The 25527-nt window shown below is 41.7% G+C and overlaps 1 protein-coding gene across 1 annotated transcript in view; it reads left to right on the top strand.

The window, feature by feature from the left end:
• cmtm7 (CKLF-like MARVEL transmembrane domain containing 7) overlaps positions 1 to 24500 on the top strand; it is a 47190-nt gene extending 22690 nt beyond the window's left edge. The window contains exons 4-5 of the mRNA XM_028817909.2: positions 17586 to 17664; positions 23932 to 24500. Of these exons, the coding sequence (XP_028673742.1) occupies positions 17586 to 17664; positions 23932 to 23945 (93 nt within the window). The 3' untranslated portion in view covers positions 23946 to 24500. The remainder of the gene's footprint in view (positions 1 to 17585; positions 17665 to 23931) is intronic.
• Positions 24501 to 25527: the final 1027 nt, after the last annotated feature.

Genomic DNA, 25527 nt, shown 5'->3' with positions numbered 1-25527 from the left:
ATCTGTAAAGGTAAAACTAAAAGCCGGCCCGCGGGCCCGGCATGGATGTTTAGAATTTTTTAAATCCTCGACAGGATTCTGGTCTATTATGAAATTTAAATCGTGGACAAATTTTTACCCTCAAGAGCCTGAACTGAGTCACTTTAACCCAATGTCTCTGCAAATTCATTTTTCCTACTCTGTTTTGTAAAGAGATATGCGAAATTTTGTGTATTTCATTGTTAGGTTTTCTGCATTAAGTGCACTTTTCAGACAATTGCTATTGAATGTTAATGTTACATAGTTTGATGTTAATCTCGAGTTGTTACGATAGTACGTCGTTATTATTATTCATGTTCAATAAAGGCTGGCTGGTTGCGTCGCAAGCAATTAAGGCTCCTTGGTCGGTCTGAGTGCGCGTGTACGGTGAGTATCGAATGCACATGCACCAATGGCGAGAAAAAATAGGCCTTTTTTGCGCTGCAGCATCAGGCCCAATTTCGTCTTAATCTGGCCCTGCCTGTGAAAGTCAAAGAAGCCATTCATTGGATCTGCGATGTGCGTCTTGACGTGAATTGTTTATTTTACACGCTGTGAATTTGCCATGCACTGTCTAGGGTTGCTTCTCATCTTTACCCCCCGATGCTACCGGCTCCTTTGGTGTCTAAATCAGCATCAAAAAAATACATGACTGATTTAGAAGATGTGAAAGAATAAACACACGAAAAAGGTTTGGGACAGCCACCTGTATATTTTCCTGCAATAAGGGTATATAGCATGTCACAAAAGCAGACCACAGACAACAAAAGGTTTGGGAGAGCCACCCATATATTGTCCCTTGGCTGCAAAATGGGTTGAATTGCTTGTGATGTTCACAGGTTTGAGTCCAAAACAGAACTGATTTCAGTTTGATAAGATGACAGCTTTATAGGCCGTGACAGGAAGTGACGTCATCTGGACCTGAACCGGAAGTGATGTCGTCGGGACCGGAAGTGACATCATCCATGGCGCTGGCACCTAGCATGATTTCCTGGAGGGAGTCTGCAAAGGATGGAGATCCTTGGGACAAAGACACTTTTCCCTTGATGTACCTTTCTGCTCTAAATTACAAATTAAGCAAGTCAGACGTGATAAAAGTGCACGTTGCAGACTCTCCTTTAAGGGCATTTGCAGACATTTTGGTCACATCACTTTTTTTTTTTTTTTATATATATATAATATATATATATATATACACGGTGCCCCCATTTCAGGGCACCATCATGTTTGGGACAGTTGGCGTCACAGGTTTTTGTGATTTTTCAGGTGGGTTTCATGACTTCATAAGACACCGTGGCCTGCTTCTGCCCTTTGGAGTCTGTAGTTGCCATTGTTCAACACTAGGACAAGAGCTGTGCCTGTGAAAGTCAAAGAAGCCATTCATTGGATCTGCAATGTGTATCTTCACATGAATTGTTTATTTTACACGTTCCTAGAATTTGCCATGCTTTGTCCAGGGTTTCTCATCTTTCCCCCCCGAAGCTGCTGGCTCCTTTGGTGTCTAAAGCAGCATCAAAAAAAATACTTGACTGATTTAGAAGATGTGAAAGAATAAATCTCAACACACAAAAAAGGTTTGGGACAGCCACCCGTATATTTGTCCCTGGCTGCAAAATGGGTATATAGCAAGTCACAAAAGCAGACCACAGACATCAAAGGTCTGGGGCAGCCCAATCATATATTGTGCTTGGCTGCAAAATGGGTTCATAGGTTTGAGTCCAAAACAGAACTGATTTTAGTTTGATAAGATGGCGGCTTTAAAGGCCGTGACAGGAAGTGACGTCATCTGAACCAGAAGTGATGTCGTTGAGACCGGAAGTGATGTCATCCATGGCGCCGGTACTGGAAGTGACTTCATCCATGACACTGGCACCTAGTAGGATTTCCCGGAGAGAGTCTGCAGAGGACGGAGATCCTCAAAGGTTCACTTCTTTCCATAATGTTTGGGGCAAAGACACTTTGTACCCTTCTGCTCCAAATTACAAATCAAACAAGTCAGATGTGATTTAAAGTGCACATTGCAGACTCTCCTTTAAGGGCATTTGCAGACATTTTGGTCACAACACTTTTTTTTTTTTTACATGGTCCCCCCCATTTCAGGGCACCATAATGTTTGGGACAGTTGGCATCACAGGTGTGTGTGTGATTTCTCAAGTGGTTTTCATGGCTTTATAAGATACCTTAGCTTGCGTCTGCTCTTTCGTGTCTGTAGTTGCCATTGTTCAGCTTGAGGACAAGATCTGTGCCAATGAAAGTCTTAGTCTTGTCTGAATTGTTTGATTTGTACTTTTAAACTCTGAAGCGGTAGTGGTGGTGGTGGGGAATTCAAAATAAAAATGTGTCTTGTAGCATGCGGCTGGGGCCCTTGCCCGGCTTGGACGCCTCCACACTGGGAGGACCTGGGGAGCAAGCGTGGCCAGAGCATTACCTCTCCCGGGACTCTAGATGGCAACCCCCCCTTGGTTGCAGCGGTGCCTCTGACTCCCGCAGGGCTTCATGGGATTTGCAGTTTGGTGCGGCCCTGTTGGAATCCGCGGGCGCCATCAGGGGGTGCTGCAGCAGGAGCTGCTGAGCCTTTATGGGCAGTTCTTCCACCATACCCAGAAGTGCTGCCGGAAACGACAAATCAAACACCTGGAGCACTTCCGGGTGCCTTATAAAAGGAGCCAGCAACCACTACTCGGCGAGCCAGAGTTGGGAGGAGGAGCAACGAAGCATGACCCTAGGAGTGAAGGAGAAAGGAGAAAAGAGAAAACAAAGAAGAAGAGTATTGTTTGTCTGCTGTGCTTTGGATCTTGTTATACATGTGGTGAGCGGGGAAGGCGTTTCCCACAAGGGGAAAAAGAAAATAAAAAACCGCGTATGCTTTGAACTTGTGTCCCGTGTTTGTCTGTGTCAGGTTAAGTTGGCAGTGGGAGCCTGGTGGGCCACAGTCTTTGTCTCAAACTTTACGGAGGGCATAGTAATTTGGCTTGAAATAGTAAGATTAGTAAAGGCTTCCTTCAAAGCATGCAGCTTTCTTTTGAAGTCTTCATTTCACTTAAACTCCATTGTAGCTCATCAAAATATTACGACCAGAAGACATCTTTCCATTGCAGCTCTTAAATATGTCTTGCTGTTTACCTACCCTGCAATTTGATCCCTCAGTGGTTTGGGGAAAACCACACAAGAGCAAACTGTGGCCTAAGGGCTAAAGATCAGCAAGTTTTCAGAAATGAACTAGATCTGATGAAGTTGAAAGAATTCAGATAATTATACAGCCTTCAATTTAATTACTCATTATATTTAATCTTTTTATTTCTTGAAAACGATAATGAAAAGCTGCGTCATCGATCGACATTAGGCTAAAGTTCACAAATACATTCAGTACTACATGTTTTTTTTTGTTTTATTAGATATTATTTGGTGTTTTGTATAACAAAAAGCATCTTCCGACTTACTTAATTCAATTGAAAGTCACAGGGAGCCAGAACCTATCTCTGCAGCATCAGATGCGAGGCAGGAGGTTTCAGTGGACAAGGCGCCATTCCATGTCAAGGATTAGTCACCCATGAATGGGCCCAGTTTAGAGTTATTGAATGATGTTAACCTGCTGCATGTCTTTGGGGAATGTTGCATTACAGGTGCATCTCAATAAATTAGAATATCATTATCATATCAAAAGTTCATTTCAGTAATGCAGTTCAAAAAATGAAACACGTTATATAGATTCATTACACACAGAGTGATATATTTCAAGCATTTATTTCTTTTCATTTTGCTGATTATGGCCTACAGGTAATTTAAACTCAAAAATTCAGTATCTCAGAAAATTAGAATATTACATAAGACCAATAAGAAAAAAAAAGTTTAATACAGAAATGTTGGCCTACTGAACAGTCTGTCCATGTACGTACGCACTCAATACTTGGTCGGGGCCCCTTTTGCATGAATGACTGCATCAATGTGGCATGGCATGGAGGCGATCAGCCTGTGGCCCTGATGAGGTGTTATGGAAGCCCAGGATGCTTTGATTGCGGTCTTCAGTTCATCTGCACTGTTGGCTCTGGTGTCTCTCATCTTCCTCTTGATAGATTCTCTATGGGGTTTAGGTCAGGTGAGTTTGCTGGCTAATCAAGCACAGTGATGCCATGGTCATTAAACCAGGTGTTGGTACTTTTGGTAGTGTGGGCAGGTGCCAAATCCTGCTGGAAAAAGAAATCTGCATCTCCATAAAACATGTCAGCAGAGGGAAGCATCAAGTGCTATCAAATTTCCTGGTAGATGTCTGTGCTGACTTTAGACTTAATAAATAAAACACAGTGGACCAACACCAGCAGATGACATGGCTCCCCAAATCATCACTGACTGTAGCAGCTTCACAGTGGACCTCAAGCAACTTGGATTCTGTGCCTCTCCACTCTTCCTACAGACTCTTGATTTCCAAATGAAATGCAAAATGGACTTTGGATCACTGAGCAACTGTCCAGTAAGCCCAGGTAAGACGCTTCTGATGTTGTTTCTGGTTCAGGAGTGGCCTGACACAAGGAATGCTGTGACAGTTGTAGCCCACGTCCCCGATACGTCTGTGTGTGGTGGCTCTTGAAGCATTGACTTCAGTCGCAGTCCACTCCTTGGGAATCTCCCCCAAATTCTTCAAAGTCCTCTCAAGGCTGTGGTTCTCCCTGTTGCTTATGCACCTTTTTCTGCTGTCACATTTTGTCCTTCCACTCCACTCTCCATTAACATGCTTAGATGCGGCACTCTGTGAATGCCCAGCTTCTTTAGCAGTGACCTTTTGTGGCTTCCCCTCCTAGTGGAGGGTCTCAGTGACTGTCTTCCGGACCACTGTCAAGTCAGCAGTCTGATTGTGTGGCCTATTTAACCAGACTGAGAGACTATTTCAAGGCTCAGGACCCCTTTGCAGGTGTTTTGGGTTAATTAGCTGAGTGAAGTGTCACACCAGGAGTCTACAATATGGAACTTTGTCTCAATATTCTAATTTTCTGAGATACTGAATTTTGGGTTTTCATTACCTGTGCGCCATAATCGGCAAAAGGAAAAGAAATAAATGCTTGAAATACATCACTCTGTGTGTAATCTACCATGTGACGTTTTTATTTCGCATTTTTTGTTACGCTTTAAATCGGGCTTATTTGAAAACCTGCATATATATGTTTGGTATCATTCTTTTCTTTATTGTGATGTTGTTAGATTTTCAGATTCTTATTCCGTTTTTAAATTATAAACTAAAATATCAAGAAAGTCGTGGTTTTTATTTTTGATCGAGTAAACTTTCTTTCACAGGAACAAATTATTTAAAAAAAAAAAAAAAAAAAAAAAAAAGATCTATTCATAACACCAATGTTTGTATTTAGGTGATTTAGTTAGCTAAAGGTCAAGTTACGATGACCCATTGCATACCACTTTAGTTTTTACGTGATTTTTCCTTTTATTTAAATGAATAATTTTTTTAAAAAAGTTTTTTTTATCTATAAGAATGTCAGTTAAAACAAATGGATATTTTATTTTGTCTCTTATAAATACTCATCGAGCAGAGTGGACCTCAGTTTAATGGGAATACTCCAATTGGTAAGAGAGTAAATATTTTATTCTCATTTCATGATTTTTATCCGTTAAATAATAATTAATTTTTCTTTTACATATTTATAGAATTTCGTGATTTTGATGCCAATAAGTAATCATTTTTCTTTTGTACATTTAGAGATTTTACAAATATTCTGGTCGCAATTGGGGGTTGGACACCAAAGGCGCCGGGGGACTTGCCCCCCTAGTGAATCTACATAATATATGAGTTTCATTTTTTGAATTGCATTACTGAAATAAATTAACTTTTCGATGATATTCTAATTTATTAAGATGTCCCCTGTATTACATGTTGAAGAACATGCAGATGACATCTGAGCTCAACTGGCTCTTGATTCCAGGGACTGGCATTGAATTGCTACTGGTCCAGTTTGTCTGTGAGGTGCATGCACTGGTTTTCTTTCGCGTCCAGTGAATGCATACATCAGGTGCAAGTAGTGAAGGGGAGGGCATGTGAATGTGGTTTGCATTGCAAAGGGAGACCATCCCATTCATGTTTTGCTGTTGGCCTGTGCCCACCAGGACTCTCTATTGAGAAAAATCAGCTTCAGGAGACATATGGAAATATGAAGAAATAGTCATTTTCATCTTAGCTGGCCCAGCATATCTTTGTTTGCTTGTTTGTTTTAATTCTCCTTAAGATGCCTGTAGAACTTGATTAGAGTCCACCTGTGATAAAGTGAGTTGATTGAGTGCCATGTTTAAATCAGCACACATGGACCTGTGCACAGAAGGTCCCACAATTCTCATGGCATGTCATGACAAAAGCCAAGCCTTGAAGTCCAAGGAACTCTCTGTAGACTTTCAAATTCTCACAATTCATTTTATCAAGGGAACAGATTTAACTGATTTTTTTTTTTTTTTTTTTTAAAAAAGCATTTCTCTTTAAAGCTTTAATTCTTCTGGAAATTCTTCTAGTTGACTGAGATGGATAAGCTCTGATTCAGATTTAGGGAAATCCGGTTTGGTTCCAAGGTCAGTTTGTACCTTTCCGTGTGCTCCATATGTTTTTGTTTTTCTGGTTGCTTTCAGATTGACTGACTTCAAGTTGAATTGTCTTTGTCTTTAAGTGCAGCAGTATGTCTTTAAACTTGAGGAACCAAGTCACAACTTTCTTTAATACTAGAATTACCAAAGTCTATGTAAAAACTCGGAATCCCGGCCCACCTTAAATCTGTTCGCACCTCTCCGTCAGTGTCTTTTGTCTTGTAAATGTGTTGATCAGCACAAGCAGCAAGCAGTCCAAATATCAAATAAGCACTTTCACAAAAGGTACAAATATAACAGAACAAATGTGCTTTTATTCAAGACTATAAACGAAGAAGAAGAAATTGGGTTAGTGTACGTCGTTGTCACGACTGCTTTGGTAGTACAGCAGTAAGAGCTACTGGCTCATAATCAACAGGTCGTGAGTTTGATCCTTGCCATGTCCCAAGATAAACGTTTTTAGTAGTGAGCTGCTCTTATTGTTAATATTATACAATAAAAACATACATTTGATTTGAGTCTGTAACAGCCGAAGTTAATGTATGGTACTTGTAAAGGTTAGCATTTTTTTTTTTTATTCAGTTTTATTCTCTCAGTTGCATTCACACTCCCCCTTATCTGACACTGGTGTTGTCAAATAAAGACAAGCTATAACAGAGGTGAACTCAGATGAGGAAGAGCGTTCTACATCGGAGAAACAGAACAGAAGCCTTTCTCTGATGTAGAACCCTCATCCTCATCTGAGTTCACCTCCGTCATAGCACGTGTTTATTTGAAAACAGCAGTGTCAGATTGGGGCGAGTGTGAACGCAACTGAGAGAATAAAACTGAATAAACGAAGAAAAAAAATGCTGACCGTTATAAGTACCATACATTTCCACCAGCTGTTACAGACTCAAATCAAATGTATGTTTTTATTGTATAATAGTAACAATAAGAGCACCTCACCACTCGAAATGTTTATTTTGGGATGTGGTAAGGATCGAACCCACAACCTGTTGATTATGAGTCAGTAGTTCTTACTGCTGCACTACCAAAACAGTCGCAACAACGAAGTACACTAACCCGATTTATTTTTCTTCGGTTATAGTCTTGAATAAGGTGCAGTTGTTCTGTTATATTTGTACCTTTTTTGAAAATGTTTATTTGATATTTGGACTTCAGCCTTCACAAATTATACAGTTCATATCAAACTTTTGTTGTTAGTACTAAAACATGAAAACAGTTTGTCTTTTAGGTATGTGTTTAACATTTATTACATTTCCTATCATCCTACACTTACATAGATCTTTGTAGACACGGACATGAAATGCATGTGTTCCAAATAACGACTTATTATTTACCCTCTACAGCTCCAGGTACCTCACTCCCAGATAAGCAAGGCTTGAGCTGGGAGAGCTTTTTGCCCTTTCTGTGGTGGGGCGATGGAATAGCAGGCTGCTTGCTTCTTGTGCTGATCGACATATTTACAAGACAAAAGACGCTGACAGAGAGGTGCAAATGGATTTAAGATGGGCCAGGATTACGCATTTTTTCGTAGGCTCTGGTAATTCTAGTGTTAAACATAGCCATTGTGTAAAAGTAGGCGATTACTGTATTTATGGGTTCGGTAACCTCTTCTACACTTGTCATATTAACTGCACGGATTTTAAGTTCTGGATCATCTTTAGAAATTGAATTGTTCAGTCTTTTTGGCCACTCATATTCTGGCCTTAACAAGAAAACTTGGACCTTGTGACCCAACCTAATTTCTTCAGGTTTGAAGATCAAATTCTCACAAAAGGTACTCACGATTCTACCAAGTTTATCCACGTGGGAGTAAGCCTAGCGTAGCAGGTAGGTGATTGCAACTCCCACTCCAGTTTTTGTCCGATAGGCAACCTGCAGGTGGGACCAAGAAGTCTTTCACAAAAAGGACTTGTATAGATAGTCCAGGACCAGTATCTTAAATGTCTTCTTCATGATGTGAGGTGTAAGTCCCACTGGTATAAAGTCATTCTGTTCTCTTGATAAAATGAATTGTGAGTCAAACTAATCATATGCTACGTTGCCAGTAAGTCTCTTTCTGTGAAAATGAGTTCTTAATAGAAGTCGGCCCTCAAAGAGGAATTGCAGCAGTTCAGCTCATCTTTATTCAGTCCACTTCACCAGCATTACATACCACTGCTTCCTTTATTTTTTTTGCTACATAGTTTAAGGTTAAACAGAGTTCACTTCCACTGTTGACCACACTTAGGGAGTAATTTGTTTTGCATTGTTTTTTTATTTCCTTTTACTCATTTAGTGCTTATTCTTTCCTATGTAGCCATTACTTTCTGTCAGTAACCGCTTACCAAGAAGCTTAATCATAGTGCACAGCATTCCAAGGACCATCCCATATAATATAATGATGAGGTGCCACATGAGAGGGTGGGCATCAAATTAAAAGAAGTGGGAGTTCAGGGTGAGGTTTTTAAATGGGTGCAGAATTGGCTCAGACACAGGAAGCAGAATATGATGGTGCGAGGAAACTCATCAGAATTGGCCGATGTTAAGAGTGGTGGCCAACAGGTGGCAGTGCTGGTTCCGCTGCTATTTTTAATATAAATATAAATGATTTAGATAGGAATATAAGGAACAAGCTGGTTAAGTTTGCAGATGATACCAAGATAGGTGGACTAGCAGATAATTTGGAATCCATTATATCATTACAGAAAGACTTGAATAGCAGACAGGCTTCGGCAGCTTTGTAGAAGATGAAATTTAATGTCAGTCAATGTAAAAAATTACACATAGGAAGTGAAAATGTTAGGTTTGAGTACACAATGGGTGGTCGGAAAATCGAGAGTCCACCTTTAGATAGATAGATAGATAGATACTTTATTAATCCCAATGGGAAATTCACATGAGAAGGATTTAGGAGTCATAGTGGACTCTAAACTATTGACTTCCCGACAGTGTTCAGAAGCCATTAAGAAGGCAAACAGAATGTCAAGTTATATAGCGCCTTGATGTGTGGAGTACAAGTCACAGGAGGTTCTTCTCAAGATTTATACAGGTGGTACCCCACAATTCGACCCTAATCCGTTGCTGGACTAGGGTCAAATTGTGAAACGGTCGAATTGCGAGACACCATTTCCCATACAAGTCTATGGGAATTCAATTAATTGGTTGCAGGGCCAAGAAAAAACCCCACATAATTGTAGCAAAAAGATTCGAAGATTTTTGTGCGACGCACAGAGAGATAGAGGAGTTACACGAAAAGCTTCTATCTACTTTAAATAAGGAGGGTACGATTAAGAAACAGAAAAAGACATTCGCAGAAAAGTCTAAGAAATGGAATGAATTTGCTGTTGCTACTACGGCATGGCTGAAAGATGCAAATAGACTGCTAACACACACATCTGATGAACAGCTAGTTAATCAATTAGAAGAGAGGCAATTACAAGAACGAGATCGCTCACCAACCAACTCACAAGACTAACTGAAATAAAATAATAATTTACTAAAAATATTTTTCATTTTTGTTTTTGAATGAATATTGTTGCCGTTAGTCTTTAACCCTTATAACTTTTAACTCTAAAACAGAAATTCATCTACCACGAGCTGCCCGCATATATTCATCCAGTGAATAGTGGCTGGTGACGGAGAGCAGGTGTTCACACAGCATTTGCGGTGACAGAGCAAGCTGAATACAGGCGTGTAAAGCATGTGAGATAGAAAGCGATTTACTGTTTTGCCTTTCTTTGTGCTTGTTGTATATCAAGATGTTTTCTACATCGCATTTGACGTTTTGCTTGTCTCAACCTGCACGCTGCACAGAGCGCGTGCAGGTCAAATTGCGGGGCAGAGGTCGAATTGCGTGCAGGTCAAATTGCGGGGCAGAGGTTGAATTGCGAGTCGACCTCCCAGCAAATTCAACCGTCGAATTACGGGACAGACGAATTGCGGGAAGTCGAATTGCGAGTTACCACCTGTACCACACTGGTGAGGCCTCATCTGGAGTCCTGTGGGCAGTTTTGTTCTTCACAAAAGACATAACAACACTAGAGAAAGTCCAGAGAAGAGCAACTAGGCTGATTCCAGGGCTACAGGGGATGAATTATGAGGAAAGATTAAAAGAGCTGAGCACTTCAGTTTAAGGAAAAAAGAATATGAGAGGAGACGTGATTGATGTGGTTAAAATTATTATGGGAATTAGTACAGTGGATTGAGACGGTGAGTTTAAAATGAGTTCATTAAGAACACAGGGACACCGTTGGAAACTTGTAAAGGGTAAATTTCGCGCAGACAGGAAGTTTTTCTTCACATGGAGAACCACACACACATGGATTATGTGACCAAGTAGTGTGGTAGACAGGAGGACTTTAAGGACTTTTAAAACTCGACTTGATATTATTTTTGAAGAATTAAGTGGATAGGACAGGCAAGCTTTGTTGGGATGAACGGCTTGTTCTCGTCCAGTTTGTTCTAATGTTCCATGTAGAAATAAGCAATCTATATACAGTGGTGTGAAAAACTATTTGCCCCCTTCCTGATTTCTTATTCTTTTGCATGTTTGTCACACAAAATGTTTCTGATCATCAAACACATTTAACCATTAGTCAAATATAACACAAGTAAACACAAAATGCAGTTTGTAAATGATGGTGTTTATTATTTAGGGAGAAAAAAAATCCAAACCTACATGGCCCTGTGTGAAAAAGTAATTGCCCCCTTGTTAAAAAATAACCTAACTGTGGTGTATCACACCTGAGTTCAATTTCCGTAGCCACCCCCAGGCCTGATTACTGCCACACCTGTTTCAATCAAGAAATCATTTAAATAGGAGCTGCCTGACACAGAGAAGTAGACCAAAAGCACCTCAAAAGATAGACATCATGCCAAGATCCAAAGAAATTCAGGAACAAATGAGAACAGAAGTAATTGAGATCTATCAGTCTGGTAAAGGTTATAAAGCCATTTCTAAAGCTTTGGGACTCCAGCGAACCACAGTGAGAGCCATTATCCACAAATGGCAAAAACATGGAACAGTGGTGAACCTTCCCAGGAGTGGCCGGCCGACCAAAATTACCCCAAGAGCGCAGAGACGACTCATCCGAGAGGTCACAAAAGACCCCAGGACAACGTCTAAAGAACTGCAGGCCTCAATTAAGGTCAGTGTTCACGACTCCACCATAAGAAAGAGACTGGGCAAAAACGGCCTGCATGGCAGATTTCCAAGACGCAAACCACTGTTAAGCAAAAAGAACATTAGGGCTCATCTCAATTTTGCTAAGAAACATCTCAATGATTGCCAAGACTTTTGGGAAAATACCTTGTGGACTGATGAGTCAAAAGTTGAACTTTTTGGAAGGCAAATGTCCCGTTACATCTGGCGTAAAAGGAACACAGCATTTCAGAAAAAGAACATCATACCAACAGTAAAATATGGTGGTGGTAGTGTGATGGTCTGGGGTTGTTTTGCTGCTTCAGGACCTGGAAGGCTTGCTGTGATAGATGGAACCATGAATTCTACTGTCTACCAAAAAATCCTGAAGGAGAATGTCCGGCCATCTGTTCATCAACTCAAGCTGAAGCGATTTTGGGTGCTGCAACAGGACAATGACCCAAAACACACCAGCAAATCCACCTCTGAATGGCTGAAGAAAAACAAAATGAAGACTTTGGAGTGGCCTAGTCAAAGTCCTGACCTGAATCCAATTGAGATGCTATGGCATGACCTTAAAAAGGCGGTTCATGCTAGAAAACCCTCAAATAAAGCTGAATTACAACAATTTTGCAAAGATGAGTGGGCCAAAATTCCTCCAGAGCGCTGTAAAAGACTCATTGCAAGTTATCGCAAACGCTTGATTGCAGTTATTGCTGCTAAGGGTGGCCCAACCAGTTATTAGGTTCAGGGGGCAATTACTTTTTCACACAGGGCCATGCAGGTTTGGATTTTTTTTTCTCCCTAAATAATAAAAACCACCATTTACAAACTGCATTTTGTGTTTACTTGTGTTATATTTGACTAATGGTTAAATGTGTTTGATGATCAGAAACATTTTGTGTGACAAACATGCAAAAGAATAAGAAATCAGGAAGGGGGCAAATAGTTTTTCACACCACTGTATATATAAAAGCCAAATACCACTGACTCACTCATCACAAAATCTCCTGAACCATGAGGACTTGGGACTTGAAATTTGGAGTGTAGGTTACCCTTGGCCCATAGGTGCTCACTAAGAAATGGTTTTAAAAATTTCGTGGACCAAGCGCGAAATTTCTTATAGTTTTTTTTAGACCCATTTGTATGTCTGCTTTTCACAAGAGAACTACTTCACGGATTTAGATACTGTATAATTTGCTTGAACATTCCGTTGATTTTGCGACTTTCTCATTGCGCTAAGTATTATATTTTGCTTGTGGTACCGATTTATTAGCACGAATCCAAGAGAGACTCATTGGGCACCGGGGGGCGGGGCCCCCCTCACTCACGTGTCTGCCTCAGGGCATAACTTAAACTCTGCTTAGTTAGCGAATGAGAGAACTACATAACAGATTTAGATTTTTTTTTTTTCTATAAGTTGCTTGAACGTTCCGGTTGATTTTACGACTTCTCTCATTGCGCTAAGAGTCATAGTTCACTTGCAGGAGCGATATAGTCGCGCTAACCCGAGACAGAGGCTGCGGGCCAAGGGGAGGAGCAAGAGTGATGTCAGGAGTAGAGAGCTGGGCGGGGCCATCATCACTGTCCTGTTTTCACTACTACATGGGTGAAGCCGTTGGGGATGGCTAATATATTGTGATAGATTAAGGTCTCCGTGACCCCTTGAACCCTTGGACTCGACTCCAGACACCAGGTAAAAGTCCAATAATTATATTTATTAGGACAATACAGTGCACCAAGCACCCTCCTCTCCAACAATACTCAATAATAACAATAATAATAACAATAACAATAATCCTCCACACTCCCAGACACTTTGCCACCCTTCCTCCCAGCTCAGCTCAATGTCTGGGCGTACCCATGAGTCCTTTATACCCCTTGACCCGGAAGTGGTTCCAAACCAAACCCACAAGTCCATTTCCTTCCGGGTGAGGGCAAACAGTCCTCCTCTTCGTCCCGGGAGCGCGTCACTTCCTCGAGTCATGTGACTGACGTGCACGCCCGGGTTATAGGGCATGCAAGAGTCCGGCAGTCTCCCCACAGCGACTCCTGGTGGTCCCCAAGGTATCCATCAGGGCTGTGCATATAAACTACAAAGTCCATGAGGCCCTGCTGGAATTCGGGGAACGTCCACGCTGTTGGGAGAGCTCCATCTGGCGGCCTGGGGGTGAGGGCTGGGATATTTAGCCGGCCACACACCACAATATATTCATTGGGTATAGAAAAGAATCCCCCCCTTCGAAATATTCCCATTTTTTTGCTTTACAGCCTCAAATGAAAACACACCCAAAAATATTTCATCCCAGCTTTACTTATTCAATGCAACCTCTAACATCCAAGTGAAAGATATCACAGCTACAGATAAAAATGATAAAAAATCATAAACAAGACCTACTGAGATTAATAAAGGATCACCTCCCAATGTCAATGTCATTTTGTTGAACCCCCTTTTGCTTTAATGACAGCCTTGAGTCTGTTGATTCTTCTCTATCAGCTTTGCACATCTAGATTGAGTAATATTTGCCCCCCCACTCTTCTTTACAGAACTGTTCGTTCGGTCAAATTGGATGCTGAGTGTTGGTGGTCTGCTATCTTCAAATCTTTCCACAGATTTTCAATGTGCTTTAGCTCTGGGCTCTGACTGGGCCACACCAGGACATTCACTTTTTTCTCCTTCAGCCACCGTGTGGTCAATTTTGCTGTGTGCTTCGGGTTGTTGTCGTGTTGATAGGTGAATATTCTGCCCATGTTCAACTTTCTGGCAGAGGGTAGCAGGTTTTTCTCCAGAATTTGATGGGATTTTGCCCCAACCATTTTTCCTTCTACCCTAATGAGAGCCCCAGGCCACCCAGAAAAGGATGCTGCCACCTCCATGCTTTACTGTAGGTATAGTGTGTTGTGGATGGTGAGCCGCATTGGTGTACCGTTTGGTATTGAGGCCAAATAGTTTGATTTTGGTCTCATCTGACCATAAGACCTTTTTCCACTTGGCATCAGAATCTTTAAGGTGCATTCTGGCAAAGCTCAAACGAGCCTTAATGTGGCATTTCTTGAGAAGTGGCTTTTTCCTTGCGACCCTCCTGAACAAGCCACAATTGTGGAGCACTTGTGAAATTGTTGTCACATGCACACAATGACCACTCTTTGCCATCAGATCCTGTAACTACTTCAAAGTGGCCATTGGCCTCTTGGTAGCCTCTCTTACCAGTTTCCTGGACGGCCAGATCCAGGGAGGGTCCTAGTAGTACACTTGCCACTTCTTTATTATGGACTTTACTGTGCTCCTTGGTATTGATAAAGCCTTTGAGATTTTTTTTGTCTCCATATCCTGCCTTATGTGTGTCCACAACTCTGTCCCTAAGATCTTTTGAAAGTGGCTTGCCACCCACGGTCAGTTGTTTGCTGTCAGTGGCACTACCAAGCAAGGGAATGAATGCTCCAGGAAAAGCTTCACTAATGACAAGGATTACAATTGATCACAGATGGAAAGAAGCCAGTAACCACAATGGAAATGGTGGGCACTTACACCTGATTGAGTTTAGGAGGGGGTGATCCTTTATTCATCTCAGGATTTCTTGTTTTTGATTTTTTTTAATTCTTTTGAACTGTAGCTGTGATATCTTTCACATGGATGTTAGATTGCATTGAGTAAGTAAAGCTGGAAAAAATATTGGTTTGTGCGTTTTCATTTAAGGCTGTAAAGCAAAAAAAAATGGGAGTATTTCAAAGGGGGGGGGGTGTTCTTTTCTATACCCACTGTATATATATATTGTGACATATGGCCAGGGCCCATGCCTGGCCGGGACGCCCCTTCACCACATCTGCCAGGGGGACAGGGGTGGGAAGCCCAGTATCTCCCCTGGATGCTAGATGGCAGCATCCCTGGGTTGCAGCAGTGCCTCGGACTCCCCCAGGGCTTCATGGGGGTTGGAGTTCTGTGCAGCTCTGTGGGGTTCAGCAGATGCCGCCAGAGGGTGCTGCAACAGGAGCGACTGGCCCCTTTTGGGCACTGGTTTAGCCTTACCCGGAAGTGCAGCCAGATGACGGCAATCTGCCAACTGGAGTACTGCCGGGTGCCTGATAAATGGAAGCCAGCAACCACCACTCGGCGGCCAGAGTCAGGTGGAAGGAGGACAAAGCTGTGGAGGAGTGGGGGTGACTCGGTGATTAGTGCTTGGGACTGTGTTGTGGCTAGAGTGATTACGGGGAAGACGTGCCCTCCAGCTGAAGAAAAATAAGTCTTATGATCCATATTACTAAACGAGAATGGTAAACCGGAAGGCACGGACCCAGGTACACGGCGATGGACGCAGGAGACATAGTGCGCAGGCGCCTATAGCGTGCATCTCATAAACCACAAGCGAATTCTGATCCACCGCGAATGAAGGAGTCACGGCTCAAAAACGAAAGAGCTCATCTAACGAAGGAGTCACGGCTCAAAAACGAAATAGCTCAACTAACTCCACACAGAAAAGAGGATTCTGCACTGCACCCCAGAGTCAAACGGAAGACACTATGGGGTCCGCAAAGGTCCACAAAGATAGTACGAAAGGCGCAGGCCGCGCTTCTGAACTAAACGTCCACACTACACAGCATGGTCCGGGTAATAAGAATAAACGAAATCTCCGTATTAAACGTACGGCATCCTCACATGTCCAAACCATATAGCATATGTGAATCACATTACAGTGATGCATTATTAACAGTACAACCACAGAAAACGCTCCGTATTAACAGTAAGTGCAATTATCCATATTACTAACGGTAGACAATGGATAACTAATGGAGTCACGGTCACGGCTCCGGCTCCAGATCCAAAACAAAACTTTTCAACTAACGGACATACAGAAACGAGCCCTCCTGAATACAATTAATGAACACAGGCGCCTACAACGTGCCTCTCAAACAGCAGAGGCAATAGGTAAATGGCAAAGAAAGGAACGACAAACAGCCGCTAAACAATTCCGCCAATTAGCTGACAATGCATTCTGTAATGCATCCACTATTAATGAACATTCATTAGGATTAATGAATATCATTTGCTGTCATTGTCATTCACTTAACTTCCCTGAAGAAACAACTTGCAATACAACTAATGAGTTTACACATTGTTGTCAAAGGGGTCAGGTTAGACTGCCTCCTTTAGATGAATATCCTGAATATCTACGGATGTTTCTAACTCACAATGTAGCCGAAAGTAAAAACTTTATGGACTGCATTAGATCCTACAATAGTTCATTTGCTTTTGCATCTACCGGTGTAAATATCAGGCCACCAGCTGGCAATGGCCCATACTGCTTTTGCGTATGTGGGCAAATATTACATCGGATTGGAACAGTTTACCCTGAGCCAAATCACGAACACAAATATGCACAGATCTGTGTGTTAGATCCAGATGACGCAATCTATCAACGAATGAACCAATATATCTCATACATTCATCAATGTATTTCGGGTTACCCAACACCAGGGGTTGGCAAGCGAAGCGAGCAGGGGGCTGAGCCCCCTTGTTTTGAAATATTATTGGACCCAAGTTTTTTTGTTGCAGTATATGGGGCTAAAAACCCCAAACCTTGCTTATCGTGTCTGTGTTTTATTACTATATATATATATATATATATATATATATATAATATAGTATATGCAGCTTTAACAATGGGATATGTGGCCTGCATACACCCTGCGATTTATGGCACTAAAGTTTAGGCTAGATGCCCACAAAGAAACTGGCTGAAATAGTTCATGGGTCACTACAAATAACAGAACAGGTCATTTACGTAATTGACTTTTGCATTTGTCAGTCCGCAATAAAATGACGTACATGAAGTCATTTGTAATTATTATTTTTTTCTTTTTTTAACAGGTGTTTGGATTTTTTTCTTCTTTGCTGTTATTCATGACCCTCCTTTTGTCATTTAAAACCACATTTGATACTCCAACAGGTAAATAATCCCTTGCAGTGATAGTTGGTGTTATTTAATTGCTATGAATTGATTCATTCATTGACTAAATGTTATGTGGTTCGAAACATAATGTTTATTGCGTTCTTACCAAGTGTTTGACAGAGATGGAAAGAATGCAAATGGGTTTTTTTTGCTTTTTGTATATGATTCCCTCCTAAATGTTTGGGACAATGACACATTATTTTTCTTGATTTAGCCTTCTGCTTTTTAAATTACATTTCAAACAATTCAGAAGTGATTGAAGTGCACCTTGCAGACTTTTCGATCACGCCAACGCTTTTTCTACATTGCGCTCCCACATTTCAGGGCACCATCATGTTTGGCACACAGTGATGGCAGGTCTGCTAAAGCTGTTGTCATATTTAGGACTTTGTCACATGTCTCTCACATGCAATGACTGCTTAAAGTCTGCCATTCATCGACATCATTCAACATCAGATGATGCTGAGGGTCTTCTCTGGTAGTGCTCTGCCAAGCCTGTAATGCAGCCATCTTCAGCTCTTGCTTGTTTTGGGGGTGGCTTGTCCCCTTAAGCTTTCCCTTCAGCATATGGAAGGCCTGCTCAATTGGATTTAATAATAATAATAATAATAATTCATTACATTTATATAGCGCTTTTCTCAGTACTCAAAGCGCTATCCACACAGGGAGGAACCGGGACGCGAACCCACAATCTTCCACAGTCTCCTTACTGCAAAGCAGCAGCACTACCACTGCAAGTGGTAACTCAAGCAACTGCTTGGCTATTCAAGAATTTTCCATTTTGTAGCTTTGACAAGCTCCCGTGTTGTCTGGGTCATTATGTTGTCATAGGATGAAGTGCCGTCCACCGAGTTGGGAGACATCTACTGGAGCTCGAGCAGATCAGGTGTTTCTCTACACCTCAGTATTCATTGTGCCACTGCAGTCAGCAGTTCCACCATCAATAAGGAGAAGTGTGTCAGGACCTGTGGCAGCCATTCATGCCCAAGCCATAACACCCCCAGCACCACCATGTTTAACAGATGAGGTAATCTGTGTTACCATTACTCTGATGACATTCATCTTTGTCTCGTCTGTCCACAAGATGTTTTTCCCAGAATTCTGCAGGCTCTTTGAAGTCTTTTTTCATAAACTGTAATCTGGCCGTTCTATTTTAGTGGCTTGCATCTTGCAGTGTGACCCTCTGTATTTCTGCAGATAGTCTTCTCTGACACATCCACATCAGCCTTCCGAAGACTGTTTCTGATCTGTCGGATGTGCGTTTGAGGCTTTTTCTTGGACACTCTGTTGTGGGATTGCACCATTGAGATTTTTCTTTTCTTTGGGTAAAGGGAGTGAAATCTGCTGAAATTCACCAAAGGATATTTGCTTGTGCTTTACCCATCCTGTAGAAACTTTATGGTACCCCAAGTCATCATGCGCCATGGCATGTGCAGATCCATAGCTGATATACAAATGTGCAGCAGCAGTAGACAATGCTGTAACAATTGCCCAATACAGGACGCGATTACTACACTACACCACCCAAGAGGGAAGTAGACAATAGTTGAAGGATAAAATAGCATTAACATATTCGGTCCTCTGTCCCTCTTTTCCCCTATACGCGCCCCTAAATAACTGGCAAAAAATCAGATGGACATGGGACTGGTAAATATATTGTAATCCAATTAATACATTTACTTGCCTGGTGCCTGAGTGCTCATTTGTGAACCCCTTTCCCCAGACGCCCTCCCCAGTGGCCAAATCTTAACCCGCCGTTTGAAACAGACATAAAGAAGAAAAAAAAGAGCAGCTCTCATAGAAAACAAAAAGAAAGATTTAACGTAGTCCATAAACACGGCGAAGAAACCTGCAGTACAGTTCCTACTGTAGGATAGAGTGAGGTAAACAAAAACAGTCCTCCGGTGATAATGGCTTCCCGGCTGGCTATCCCGAAGAAACTCAAGTCATGAGTCCGACTCACCAAATGGGAGCACCTAGGGAACACCAGCCCCTGGCCTCTTCTCGGAGATTCGTCACACTGATTCAGCTTTGGGGTGGCCACCCACAAATAGCAGAAGTTGCTGGGTGAAGTCGGATCCTGAAGATTCTTAAAGCGCAGATAGTCACCTCCTTGCCTTCTACCTTTTCCTTTTTTCTCCTCTCCTCGATCCGCCATTCCCCTTAAAAAGAAAATATTCCCGCGTTAACATCCTTTCCCTGCTTGGTTGTTATAGCAACATGATGCTGGAATATTTACCAGGCACAAAGGTGCTTGAATGGCTATTCCTTAGACACCCTCCCAGCCACATTATATAATGACGGACAGTCCAGAAGGCCAACTCGCCTTACAAATTATGTAGCCTTGCTACAATGCAATCCATTGGTCTTCTCTGTTGAAAGCATTCACCATGTCGATATGGGCTTGTGTGCGATGTTGATGCTCAACCAGGTTGAGCGTCGTTGCGTTGTTCTTCCTGCTTTAAACCTTTGAGTTGAGTCCTGCTGTTTTCACTTCCATACTGAGCCAACGTCCTTTGGTGAATTTCAGCAGGTTTCACTCTCTTGTCCCAAAGAAATCTCACTATGGAGCATCGTTCAACAATGGTGCAATCCCACAGCAGAACGTCCCATGTTTATTTGACCTACAGTGAGCACCTCAGAGTCAGAACTGGACCATGGAGCAATGGAAGAAGATGGTGTGGTCTTATGAATCACGTTTTCTTTTAGATCATGTAGATGGCTGGGTGAGTCTGCGTCATTTAACCTGGGGAAGAGATGGCAGCAGGTTGCACTATGGGAAGAAGGCAAATCGACAGAGGCAATGTGATGCTTTGGGCAATGTTCTGCAGGGTCCTGGCATTCATTTGGATTTTACTTTGCCATGTACCACCTACCTACATATAGTTTCAGTGGCCTCTTTCGGTAGAATAATGCACCCAGCTACACAGCAAAACCTATTTAGGAATGGTTTGTGGAACATGACAACGAGTTGAAGGTGTTGACTTGGCATCCATATTCCCCAGACCATAATCCGATCTGTGGGATGTACTGGAACAAACCGTCTGATCCACTGAGACCCCACTTCAGACCTTACAACATGCTGCTAACATCTTGGTGCCGGATAATACCACAGGACACCTTCAGAGGTCTTGTGGAGTCCATGCCTCGACAGGTTGGCATGAGAGGGACAAACACACTATTAGGCAGGTAGTTTTAATGTTGGGGATGATCAGTGTAAATTTGCATAATTGCTTTCATTTTTTCTATTAATTTCCAGAAAAGTAAGTTTTGTTTTTTTTTGTTTTGTTTTTTTGTACTTTTATGGTTAACCGACGTTTAGAGTACTTTGAGAGGCTGATGAATGAAGAGAATGAGAGAGAGAAGGTTGGATGATGTGGAGATAGTGAATCAGGAAGTGCAACGGATTAGCAAGGAGGAAGTAAGGACAGCTGTGAAGAGGATGAAGAATGGAAAGGCCGCTGGTCCAGATGACATACCTCTGGAAGCATGGAGGTGTTTAAGAGAGATGGCAGTGGAGTTTTTAACCAGATTGTTTAATGGAATCTTGGAAAGTGAGAGGATGCCTGAGGAGCAGAGAAGAAGTGTACTGGTGCTGATATTTAAGAATGTCAGGAGTGAGTTGTGACAGACGGGTATCAGCAAGAGTGAAAGGGAAGGTCTACAGGACGGTAGTGAGACCAGCTATGTTATATGGGCTGGAGACGGTGGCACTGACCAGAAAGCAGGAGATAGAGCTGGAGGTGGCAGAGTTAAAGATGTTAAGATTTGCATTGGGTGTGATGAGGATGGACAGGATTAGAAATGAGGACATTAGAGGGTCAGCTCAGGTGGGACGGTTGGGAGACAAAGTCAGAGAGGCGAGATTGCGCTAGTTTGGACATGTGCAGAGGAGAGATGCTGGGTATAATGAGAGAAGGGTGCTAAGGATAGAGCTGTCAGGTAATAGGAGAAGAGGAAGGCCTAAGTGAAGGTTTATGGATGTGCTGAGAGAGGACAAGCAAGTGATGGGTGTTACAGTGCAAGATGACAAGGACAGGAAGATATGGAGACAGATGATCTGTTGGAGAGCAGTCGAAAGAAGAAGATGGTTAACTTACTTAAAGCACCAGAAGAAGTGTGTGTATGTGTGTGCTTGCCCTTTTCCCATCCGCGTATTGGATTTCCGAGCAGCCTAGGAGCCGAGTAAAAGAGCAAAACATACAAAATACAAAACTTGGTTATAACCATTGTCAGTGTAAATTTGAAACCATAAACAAATTTGTGGTTGAAGTTGCCCAGAATGTGTCTCTGTTTTAAGATGGACGAGTTTACAGATTTGGCAGTGCTTTTCAATGTGAGATTTTGAACTTTCAAAACTTTGTACAACATGATCTGTTTGAGATTTCTCAATGAAAATTGAACTTTTGTAACAAATTTCTTTGAAGAATAAGTGTGAAAGATTTCAACAACTGCAGTGGGCCGAGTTGTTTCATGCGAACAGGCAGATGGGGCAGTCTCAGTAGGTTCTTCTCACAACATTGTAGAGCACTATCTGTTTTTTCGAGACATCTCCAGGAAAATTCAACTGTTCTGACAATTTTCTTTAAAGATAAAGTGTGCCAAATATTAGCCAAGTCTGTCCATTGGGGGCCAAGTTGTTTTACGCCAGGGATCTCAAAACTCCACTCCTGGAGGGGCCACAGTGGCTGCAGGTTTTCATTCGTCACCCTGTTCTTAATTATTGTCCTGTTTTTGCTGCTAATTAACTTCTTTTGAATTCATTGCAACTGACTTCCTCTCGAAGACTCAGACACAATCATTGTTTCTTTTTCCTTAATTAACAGCCAAACAATAATGAGATAAAAAAGGAATCAAAACAGGACCAGCAAATACAATATCTGGAAATAAAAAGGGTGGAGGTCTCAGGAATGTTGATTGGCTCAGGTCCCTAAATCATTTTAATGGAGCTCTTGGAAAAGTAAAGAAAAAAATCGGCAATTTTGAAAATGTCTGCTATTGCACAATGAGAGCACCAACAAGCCATGGAATTAAAGAACGGGTTTAATTAACGACAAGACTCGGCGCCTGATTAAGCAACTGGTGGGAGTGAGATTGGTTGGAGTTTGAGGGCCTGACTGAGTTGGTCTTCTGTTGGCTCACTCATTTCACATTTCATTTCTGTTTAAGGAAAGAAGTGAAGCAATTCAGAGGAACGATGAAGAAATTCAGGGGAACAAAATTTTAAAAAACAAGTCAATTAAAATGAATTCAAACGAAGTTAATAAGCAGCAAAAACAGGTCACAAATGAACTCTTTCAGGGTGGATGTTGACTTTTGTCAAAATTCAAGGGTAGTGGACGGTAATCGGCTGTAATCTGTGACAAATCTCGCCGCTTCATTTCAGTTCAACTCTCTTTGCTAGAAGGAAAGTTAGCTTCGTTGATTTGACCTCAGTTTCCTGCATGTGCATGAATAGCAAAGAGCAAACAACCTTTAAAATGGCATCGACATCTTTGCAAGTGACCAAAGTGAATGTGCAAAGCAAAATACTCGGTGGATGACATTTTGCATGTTATTTTCTGAATCGGAATCTGACTTGCTGGACTCCGCTTTTGATGCAAGTGATCAGGAGATGTAAATCGAGAATGAAAGTGAGGTACTAGCATCAGCTGATCGTGGTGCTGAACACATTTGTGTAGCTGATGTCCCACAGCAACGTTCGCCCATGAGAGGACCGCCACTTATAATGACAAGAGGTACAAATCAGATTGTGTCACACTGCGACTGCCACCGCTGCCCACCTGCCATACAAAGATAGCCAGGCAGAAGGCCACCACACATTCCTGCTGGCCGTCGAGCCACCCACCGCCCTCCCACTACTGCCAGGGACGCTGAACTGGTGACGACAGCAGCCGCAGCACATAGCAGCAGATGTTTTTTGTTGATTTATCGGGTGACACCTTTTTTTTTGAAAAAAAAAAATTCAGCACTCAAAGAGTTAAGATGAGAGTTAGAATGAAAACCTGCAGCCACTGTGGTCCTGCCAGAACGGAGTTTGAGATCCCCGTGTTTTACGCTGACAGACAGACAGACAGGGCTATCACAGTAGGTTCTTCTGGGATTTTTGCGACCTCGCCTAAGTACAGGGCTCAACGCCAGGTCAGCCATGTCCAGTATGTTGTGCTAATGTGTTGAAGTATTTTTTTCCAAAAGCTTCTTTTTAATTGTCAATGCCAGTTTTTTTACAGTTGTTTAAAAGTTTGTACTTTTACTCTTTTGCAGATACCACAGCTTAACTGTTTTGCCAAAGACGGGGACTGGAAGGATTTTTTTCCACTACTTTGTTGGAAGTGACCTGAAGCATACTGATTTATTTTTGAGTGTTTTATTTTTCATACTTTTTTATATGCTGTGCAATGTTAAAAATCACCAAAGAAGATTAGCGTCTTCCTTTGGACTGTGTTCTTTGAAGTTGCCTGAGTGGATGTTTACAATGTTTTTTTTTACGTCTTTGTTTTTTGAAAACTTTTTTTAACTTTTTATTTTTATAATTAAAAAAAAGTTTGTAATTTACTTTTGTAATGTAAAAGCTCCTAGAAAAGGGGTAAAATTCCACAACATTTAATTGTAATACCCCAAATTCAGTGACCACCATAGGATTTCAGTTTTCACGAATCGCTTTGTTTACGTTCACATTGCCAGGCTCAGGTCCGATTTATCTATATATTTTTTGCCTTAACGTGACACAAATCTCATGTTTTCAGGGCTGTGTGGACACAAAATACTATCTTTTAAAAGCAGATTTGAGGCCCTTTCGTATGTGGTTGGAATGGAATTCACGTAGTTCGTTGGCTGGTAAGCTTGGGCTGAGCACTGTTGCCATCACTTAGCACTAGCCGTGCAACAAAACAACAGTGGCGGAGAGCCACAGCGGTCCGTGTACTTTTTGGCATTTGAAATTTCATTTTAGAAGCAAAAACGAAAACACGGAAATGAAAGGAATTTTCAGATTTTGATTTTTGATTAAAAAATAAAATGAGGGAAGATAAGGTATTTTTTAATTCTGTGGTAATAAATAACAGTCATAAACTTAAAATTGCACATTTCTGGATTTATTTGTGATTCAAATAATGAAAGTGTAATAGCTCAAAAACAACAAAACAGACGCATTTTCGTTGTCTGGCACCGGAGGTGGTACTTCTTCTGCGCGATATTTGACGACACATGCGAGCAGTCCTCCTCACAACACATCGACCGATGTGTGAATGTATGTAAATGTGTGAATGGTTGCTCATTGACAAGTTTAACACATGTTAAGAAAACTTTCTGTAAATCACGTTGCTCTCCTAACATGTGTTACACTTGTGCGCACTGTTAATACTTGAAACGTTTACTAGCTATAGTAGCTGGTAAAAGTGAATGAGCAGCCATTCAAAATGCTAGCACTATAAAAATTTCCAGACTAGTGTTAGTAAATGAAATCACCAAATGTTAGCTGTTTCACAGTAAGTAACAACAATAATATTCATAAAAGAACTGCTACATCAATGAAGCAAAGCTTGTATTTTTACCTAAAAGATGCGACTCAGTTTTTCTGCAGTCATGCCCTCGTCCTGGAGTGTCACTCTTTTACTGTTTCGAAAAACAACGTAATGGTCCATCCTCTAGTGATGCCATGCAGTGTAACTTCAAAGCCGTCGATCGATGCGTTGTGAAGAGGACTGTTCACACGTGTTGTCAAAAATCGCGCAGAAGTACCTCTGTTTTCAGACAACGAAAATGCTTCTGTTTTGTTGTTTTTGAGCTATAACACTTTAATTATTTGAATCGCAAATAAATCCAGAAAAGTATGTGTAATTTTAAATTTACAGTATGACT

The sequence above is a fragment of the Erpetoichthys calabaricus genome, chromosome 13, assembly GCF_900747795.2.
Source record: "Erpetoichthys calabaricus chromosome 13, fErpCal1.3, whole genome shotgun sequence".
Classification (NCBI taxonomy): domain Eukaryota; kingdom Metazoa; phylum Chordata; class Cladistia; order Polypteriformes; family Polypteridae; genus Erpetoichthys; species Erpetoichthys calabaricus.
The sequence above is the reverse complement of the archived record's forward strand: the minus strand, read 5'-3'. Positions and strand labels throughout refer to the sequence as shown.